The following is an 8729-nucleotide window of genomic DNA, read 5'->3' as shown; positions in this document are numbered from 1 at the left end:
ATATTAGCTATCTATGTGGCCTGTTTCCTGAGGCCTCAGTTTCCCCATCTGTAAAATATAGAGCACCAATTCCCAAATTCTGGGATGATTCGAGGATTACATGAAATAATCTGTGTGAAGAGGCTAGTATGGTGCCAGGGACGGAGGAAGCATTCTTCACACGTTAGCTGATGGGGCTCTTCTTCCTGCCCCAGAAACTCTTGCTATTTTCCCTCCACAGCCTCAGAGACCCTAACCCTGGTCAGGCTTCCTGACTGTGGGTCTCTGCTTCTTACTACCTTTTTCACCTGCCCAGACTTCTGCTCATCACTGGCAGGGATATGGAGTGGCAGAAAGGGACTGTCCTTCCTGATAACTCCTTAGCTCATGTGTGTGCCATCATTCATTCAGTATTTATGTGCACCTACTATGTGCCATGCTCTGTCTAGATGTGGGGTGGATAACAGGTGAATGATGTGGTTTCTGCCCCTTTGGAGTTCACAGGTGAGGGAGACAGACATTTCAGCAAACAGATACAATGCAGGGTGGTAAGGGAAACACGGGTGTAGGAGCCCGTAGCACAGGGGCCTGGGGTCTTAGCTCACATGTCATTCAGAGAGGTCCTCCCTGAGCCCCTTCACCAAAGGTAATACACACACTCAGTACAGTTCAGTAAGAAAAGATTCAGAACTTTTAAGCAGAAGGCTGATCAGAGAGATAGCTTGGCAAAATCCCCTTATTTTCTACTCTAGATAACTTTAAGCAATAATCATTGCTTTTACCCACAAGATTTTACCCACACTAGTTTCTGAGCTCTCTGATGATGAGATTTTTCTTCTTTGCTGTTGAACAATATACAAGGTCTGAGCAGAGATTTGCGATTCCTCCTATTTTTGGAGGGGTGAATAAAAGGTGTGTCCACACTCCAGCACCATGGACACTATAGATTACCAGTCACTGCTTCTCTCCTTATACCCATCACAATTTTTCCACCTCATTTTGAGTGCTGGCTGGTGGGCTTCCCCAAGTCCCTAACAGAGAAATTACGAGGTAGCCAGTGTGCAGCTAGTCCTGTGACATACTAAGATAAAGAACCATGGTATATCTGGTTCCCATGTTAAAACTTATATAAACTATATGGCGAGGTTGAGATTACCTAAGCCTTGCTGCAACATTGCCTTGCTTGCAAGTATTTACTCAGTACTTGTGTTTGTGAATAAAAGTTAACACGCCTGGAAGACAGAGCATTGGAGGAGCAAATGGCCACAATAAAACAAAACAAAACAAAACAAAACAAAAATCTTACCTTCTTTTTAACGATCTTCCAAGAATTCCCGGGGACATGCATGAGTTTTAACTTGTTTACTTATTCACATGGTAACAGTAACTTACATGTATTGAGTACTTGCTCTGTGTCAGACTGTTACTGTTCTAAGTGCTTTCCAACCCTGTGGGGTAGATACAATTAATATTTCCACTTTATGGATGAAGAAAATGAGGCATGCAGAGGTGAAGTAACTCACTGACGGTCATGTGCAGCTCCTAGGTGAGAGGATGGATTTGAAAGCTATCTCCTGCGCACACCATCTCAACCACTATGCTCACTGCCTCACATGCAAGTATCTTTACTTTGCTGTTAAGAGTTACTTTCCCCACTTGACCTATGGCCTCTCCATATTTTAGTTATACATTGTATAGTGTCAGTTAAGATTTCTCTCTTTCAGTTGGTCCAGATTAAGATGACTGACAAACTAAAACACGTCCTAATTTTCCTCCACTGAGTCCTGATAAGTTTTGACTCAAATACTATACTCTCTTTTTCTGAGGAGTGCCATTTTCCTGCAGCTAATAAGGGATGCTGTTTCTTGGGGCTCCACATTCTCATAGATGGTGAAAAATGAAGGAGTGGAGATTGCAGCAGCTGGATTGTGAAGAACCTTGCAAAGCACATTAAGAAATATGGATTTCATTCTGAGGCTTTAGGCAGTGTAGTTCATTGAGATAGATCACTTAAGGCAAACCCAGTATGGTGAATGGGTTGAGGGGAGAAAAACTGAAAGCCAAGGGGTCAGTTAAGAGGCTTCTATAGAAATCCAGCTGAGAGATTTGTAGTTAGAATCAGGGTGGATGGAAAGCAATAGATGGAAATGATGGACGTGAATGACTGGGTATGGGGGTTATGGGAGACGGTGGAATTGAGGATAACAGCTAGTTTTTGGTTTGGGCAAGAGAGAAGTTCCATGTACAGACAAAGAAAACGGGAAGGAGAACAGAAAACTATAATTTCAGACTTTAGCATGTTGACTTCAAGGTGGAATATCCAATATATGAATCTAACATTTAGAAGGGAGGTCCTGGATTCAGATAAAAATGTGGAAACTGTCAGCATATGAATCGACAGTTGTGCTTTTGAGAGTGTGTTAGGAATGAAGAAAATCTAGGGCAGAACCTTGAGGAAAACAAGCATTTAAGAGATGGGATGGGTGAAGGATCTGAAACAGAAACTGAGGCAGGAGCAGAGAGGTGGAGGGAAAGCCCAGGGCGTGCACAGTCAGGGAAGTTGGGGCAGAGAGTGCTTCTAGAAGGAGGGTGTGGCCAACAGGGTCAAATGTTAGGGAGAGCCTGAGCAACAGGAGGACTAGGAAGTGTCTGTAGACTTAATGACAAGGAAGCTGGGAGTGACTGGCTGAGGGCAGTTTAGGTGGAGCAGTGGAGGCCATAGCTGACTGATGATTAAGAGGTGAGCAGCTGAAGAGCACAGACATTGTATTAAGATCTTTGGCTCTGGGGCCGGCCCGTGGCTCACTCGGTAGAGTGCGGTGCTGATAACACCAAGGCCACGGGTTCGGATCCCACATAGGGATGGCCGGTTCGCTCACTGGCTGAGCATGGTGCTGACAACACCAAGTCAAGGGTTAAGATCCCCTTACCGGTCATCTTTAAAAAAAAAAAAAGATCTTTGGCTCTGAAGAGTAGGTGAGACGACACAAACTAGCTGCGGGTACATCTAGAGCTGAGGATAACCATATAGCTACAACTACTCCCATACCTATCTTTTTCTTTTCGATTTTAGAGACTTGAGCACTTAAATTTAACTGCTGAAGGGAAGCAGTGAGTAGAGAGAGTAAAAGACAAGAGCATGGTTGGAGGCAATGAGACTCATGGCTGGTGGATGAAGGTAGTTGCCTTGACAGGAGGAGGAACTTGGCTTCCACTGAGCTGGACAGGAAGAGGCAGAGATGGGCAGGAAGGTGTGTTTGTAGGTGTGGTAGTGCCTGGTAATTCTGTTTCTTTAGTGAAGTAGAAGTGAGGTCATCTGTGCTGACAGTGAAGGCAGAGATGGTAGGGTAAAAGGTTTAAGGAGAGAATAGGAGGCTGCAGCTGGATTCTGGGGAGGAGGAGGAAAGAAACTGACAAAGGAAACCAGAGAAGAATTGCTTCGAGTAGGGCCGGCCCGCGGCTCACTTGGGAGAGTGCGGTGCTGATAACACCAAGGCCACGGGTTCGGATCCCATATAGGGATGGCCAGTTAGCTCACTGGGTGAGCGTGGTGCTGACAACACCAAGTCAAGGGATAAGATCCTCTTACCGATCATCTTTAAAAAAAAAAAAAAAAGAATTGCTTCGAGTATTGAGGAACAGGTATGGCTGGAGGCCATGGATTTAGATCCGCAGTGAATCCTTCATCAGTAGGACTTTTTTCTGTAGTAGAATGATAATCAGCTGCCAGGGCGTGGGTGTAGGGAAGGTGGACAGTTGGATTCTATTCTTAGGATCCTTAAAGTCTGAGGAGATTTTGGTACCTGGAAAGGAACACTCACCACCACCTGTGCTTTATTTATTGTTTATTTACTTCATAAACCTACTTAAACAAAAATTGTCTAAACATTTAAACACTATTTATATAGCCAACAAATTATAATCTATACATTTTCCAAGTCAAATTATTTAAGCATTGATTACAAACTTAATCAAATCCTCCTAAATATTTCAATAGAATCACCAGTCTAATATGCCAGCTTCTCTAAAAGCTTCAAACATTTTGGTAAAGCATACGTATGACTGTAAGGATTAAAAAATTTATGACACCTACACTTAAACCCATCATAAAAATGGGTTTGTATACCCAAGAGATGGACACTATCTCAGTTAGGGCCAATTTTTAAATTTGGATATCCAAAAGAACATCATCTCATTTCAGATGAAGTTTTGGATTATTAATCAATGAATTCTTCTTTTTTTTTTTTTTGTCTTTTTCCGTGTCCGGCAACGGAGCGCAACCCTCAGTGTCACCCCCGTACCGGACCAGGACCGGCAACGGAGGCACTCCTCACAGGAAAGATCCTGCAGAGTATGCTGAGGCTGGTCCATCTGGGCTCCTGTGGGGGCCTGTCAGGGAACAGCAAGGAGGAGACTGGGCTTTGATGATCATAAAACTGCCATTCACCCCTGAACTCTTTTGTTGTGGATTCTTTTATGTGAGATAGAAATAATCTCCTGTCTTGTTCAAGCTATTGTTTTGAGTTTTACTGTTACAACCAAACCTAATTCTAATCATTTTGCCTTATTAATATCTCATTACAATTTGTAGGATAATATTGAGGCTTGTTTCCCAGGAGATGAACGAACAAGTTTGAGCAGTGAGCAGTTGTCTTTTGGACATTTGACTAATTTATCATTTTGTAACACACCATTTGATCCTCTTTCTTCCTAGTTGCAAAGTATGACCAAATGGTACCGATCAGTCCTTTCAGTGTTGGTACAGTTCCAACTTTTTTTGGAATTACTCACAGTTGTCGTATTCACCTTCCCTACTTACACAGCTAAAGAAAAATAAATATACTTTACAAATAGACAAAATATCTATTATATTCATGCTCTCCTATTTATCAAAATTAACTAAAAGTATCCTATTATGTTCATGCTTCTTCACTCAGTATATTTACTACCTTTTCACATATATAGTTACCTTTTCATTTATAGTTACTTTTACCAATTTGAATGTAATTATGCATTCATGGATCTTTAAAACTCACCTTGTTCCAATTAACTATATTATTTTCTTTTGATGATCAAATTGTCACAACATTTCAAGTGGGAGCCTCTTTAAATTGGTTCCTTTGCCTTTTCAGCTCTATTTTTTTTTGGCAGCTGGCCGGTGCGGGGATCCCAATGCATGACCTTGGTTTTATAAGGTTGTGCTCTAACCAACTGAGCTAACAGGCCAGCTTCTACTCTGTACATTTAAAGAAGTATCCTTGCTGTCCATTATCAACATTATCCAGGCCTAGAGTTATTTAATGGATGTAGCTATTCTCCAAGGAACCCTAGTTTTTTTTTTTTCCATTGATGACTTACATTTGAGGCAAACATCCAGGCGCTAAGAATGCATATCAGATTGTTCCTGATGTTGTTTCTACACTATTTTAGTGACTAATTTGAGGAAGTTATTTCTTTTTAAGACCGCAAAATCACATTGGTATTTCCTACTTAACTTGAACTTTACTAAATCCTTTTTTATTTAACTATAATACACAGTTTTACATTATCTTCTCTACAACGTACCTGCTTGTATTCTGTAACCCCTGATGCAAACTATAATGGCATCTTCTCTCTTTAGTGACCTATAGTGTCTCATGGACCATGATTCTTTAGTTACTTTATCGATAGATTCAACCATGTTGGGCCAATGGATCAGTGGGATAAGAGAGAAAGAGACTTTATAATACTGGCAGAAGAGTGGCTGAAGAGATGAATCACAGAATCCCAGGTAATAGGATTAAGCTTAAGGACAGTAAGACAGCATGGATCAGGAGAAAGAAGAGAGTTGGTGGGGATAGGCTGGAACAGGAACAGTGAAGGTAACTGAATGAGAGAGCTGGGAGAAAGGAAGAGGCAATCAGAGTGTGAAGTGATTGAAGTGCAGACTTCAAAGGTGGTGCAGTTCCAGCAGGGGCCAAGTAAGAGGAGGCATGGTCACTGATGTGTCCATGGTCCACGTGTGACCTCCCACCCCCACCTCCAGCTCTGTATACTGCTCTTAGCTCTGCTATCAGCCAAAACAAACACACACACATCCAAGTCTCAGGTGAGAGGTGAGGGCCAGAGTCCATCTGGGACCTGGCACAGATGCACAGCCAGGATCCCTGCCTGTTGGCTGCCCCAGGATACATGCAGAATGTGCACCATGTTCAGGATAGGTGCAGGCCCCTTTCCTGCCTCACCAGCCACAGGCTCTGCACTGCTCTGTGGCCCTCCCCACATTTTGGCTTGTGGCTGAGCCTCCCTTCCTGGCCCATACGGTGCTGGCTCAGCTTTGGACAGAGATCTGTGATGCTGGCACTCCTCACAGGAAAGATCCTGCAGAGTATGCTGAGGCTGGTCCATCTGGGCTCCTGTGGGGGCCTGTCAGGCTCACCTGTGCCACCTGTCCTCAAATAGCATGAGCAGGAAGCTGGGGTGGGAGAGCAGGAGAAGCAGAGACTTCAAAGTAGTGCAGGCCTCTCTACCTGCCAAACCTTGCCCTGCTCCTAGGGCTGCAGACATAAGAGATGCAGCGGGAGGCTGGGAGGGCAACTGGGGCAGGGGTGGGGAGATCGGAAGGGCCAGGTCCAGAGATGCCACAGCTCTACTCTTCTCTGCTCCTAATCTTGGGTGTTTGGCACAGAGGCCCATGCAAGGAGGAGGGATACAGGCAGCCTGAGGGAGCCTCTCTCCTGCCCCAAAGATACTGTTTCTGGGGCAGGAGAGGGCACAAGACAGTGCTCAGGGGCTGGATTACTGTCCTTGAAAGGCCTCGGCCTTCAGAGTGGGAAGATGAGGAAGCCAGAGAAGCTTGAGTATTTCCAGCCACCCAGCAGATTCCCCCGCCGCAGACGCAGGGACACCCGGTCCCCGGGGTCCAGGGGCAGCAGCACAGAGCTGGTGGCTGCCTCCCGGGTCACGTCAGGGTCGTTGGCAAAGGCTGAGATGACAGGCCATGTGTTCAACATCAGGCTTACCTGAGGAGGGGAGCCTGGTTAGCATCCAAGCATCCATCCCCCAGCCCTCAGCTTAGGACTCCTATTTTCTTAAGGGTTTCCTCTCGGGAACCTGGTGCTAAATAGACTCCGCTGGGAGAGTGAGGTGGTTGCCAGTCTCTCTGCTAGGCAGGTCCTTTCCTCCATTGCTGCTGGCCCCCAGGACACAGGTCAATGGAGGGTCTGCCCAGGGGTCAGCTGGGTTCTACCTATTCCCCCTCCTCTCCTCCTGAGCTGGGAATGGGGCTCAGAGCTCAGATCACCTGGACAGTTTGGCGGTTGTACACCTTCACCACATGGAACCGGAAGCTGTAGACACCCCGGACAGGGGCCACGAAGGAGCCCGAGGCCCGGTCAAAGCCGCCGCCCTCGTTCACCAGAACCTGGGGGAAGCAGACCCTGCTGAGTGGGGCTGGGGATGCCTGTGGCTCAGGGATACTGCTGGGCTGGGGCAGGGGCAGTGAGCAAGGAAAAGAAGGCATGGCAGGGAGGAGTGAACGAGAACGTGCGATGATTCAAAAACAATGGTGAGAAGGCGTAAGGAGAGGTGCGTGTGTGAGTGGAGGGAAGGGAAAAGTCAGTGGGGTTGAGGGACAATTGGCCATGTTAGGGAAAGAGGTAGGGGCTGTTTCCTTAAACTCTGAGGGCTTGGACAGCTGATTCCAGGTCCTTGCAGGGGCCTTCCAGGTCCCCAGGACAGGGATAGGAGGATTACCTGGTCGAAGTAGATGGCCCCACTGGTGCCGTTGCCGGTCTCCCCTGCTGGCTCATGGTGGTGACTTCGGACTGCAGCAAATGCCACTCGTCCAGGGGGTGCCTCTCCTAGGGCTGCTCCTCCGGGCCCCCCTGCAGCAGCTCGGCCCGGCTCACAGACCACCAGGCACTCGCCCTCCAGCAGCACGGGCTCTGAACCCTCCTGGGCCCACCCAGCCTCCAGGACCAGAAACGCCAGAGCCAAGAGCAGCCCGGAGCTGTGTAGGGGACCTGGTACCAGCCAGTGTCGCTTGGCTCCCAACATGGCTGAGTGGCTCTGTGACCCACAAGTCCCCCTGTTTTCTGCCCCCTTTCTGCTCCTTTCGGGTTCCACTCGTTACCACCAGACTCACCACCCCTCACCCTGCTCCTCTGCCCTCTCTCTGGGTCTTACCACTGTCACCTGGCCTTGGCACCTCCCTCTCCATACTTCCCTATGTCCTACGGCTCTGTCCTGCCTCCCACCCGGTTACTCTTGCTGTCACTGCAGTTCCCTCCTCCTTGGCAGAGCCTGAAGTGACAGCAGTTGGGCTCTGGGAGGGAGAAGAGGGACGAAGCTGTCCACGGGAGGGCTACAGCCGGAGTCCGGGGCAGCAGGGAAGGCTGGAGCTGGGGGATGGAGAACGTGTGTGTTCCTACGTGTGTGAGAGACGGCTGCGACAGCCCCTTCCTCCTCCTCATTCCTCCCCTCTTCAAAACCCCTCACACATCAACAGCCCTTCTCCGTGCGCGGCATCTTTCCATTTGTTGGAAGAAAGGGGCATCCTTATCTTTTTCCCACGATTGTTGTGGTGGAAAGTGTCTGGGCCAAGAGCGTCACTAGCTTGCGACCCTGGGCCAGTCACTTTCCCTCTTTAGCCTTTCTCATCTTCATGCAAAGGGACAAACTTTCAACGAGTGGTTACTCTTTGCGGAGAAACAACTGCACAGAGCGCGCGAGGGCGGCGGGGAAGCGGGGCCGGCGGGCGGCGGGCGGCG

At 47.6% G+C, this 8729-nt stretch overlaps 1 protein-coding gene across 1 annotated transcript; it reads right to left on the bottom strand.

Moving 5' to 3' along the window:
- Positions 1 to 6782: 6782 nt before the first annotated feature.
- On the bottom strand, positions 6783 to 8016 carry CBLN3 (cerebellin 3 precursor). Its single transcript, XM_008572293.1, has 3 exons — positions 7714 to 8016; positions 7262 to 7381; positions 6783 to 6980 (listed from the first exon to the last, which is right to left on the bottom strand). The coding sequence occupies exons 1-3, from the start codon at positions 8014 to 8016 to the stop codon at positions 6783 to 6785; spliced, it is 621 nt and encodes a 206-aa protein (XP_008570515.1).
- Between the last annotated feature and the right edge of the window lie 713 nt (positions 8017 to 8729).

This window comes from Galeopterus variegatus, unplaced genomic scaffold (genome assembly GCF_000696425.1).
Source record: "Galeopterus variegatus unplaced genomic scaffold, G_variegatus-3.0.2 Scaffold774, whole genome shotgun sequence".
Lineage (NCBI taxonomy): Eukaryota > Metazoa > Chordata > Mammalia > Dermoptera > Cynocephalidae > Galeopterus > Galeopterus variegatus.
The sequence above is the reverse complement of the archived record's forward strand: the minus strand, read 5'-3'. Positions and strand labels throughout refer to the sequence as shown.

Coding starts and splice junctions, on each gene's coding strand:
- CBLN3 (XM_008572293.1), bottom strand. CDS start 8,016: ATGTTGGGAGCCAAGCGACACTGGCTGGTACCAGGTCCCCTACACAGC. Junction 7,382..7,713: donor GGGCCATCTACTTCGACCAG/GTAATCCTCCTA, acceptor TGCTTCCCCCAG/GTTCTGGTGAACGAGGGCGG. Junction 6,981..7,261: donor ACAACCGCCAAACTGTCCAG/GTGATCTGAGCT, acceptor TCCCCTCCTCAG/GTAAGCCTGATGTTGAACAC.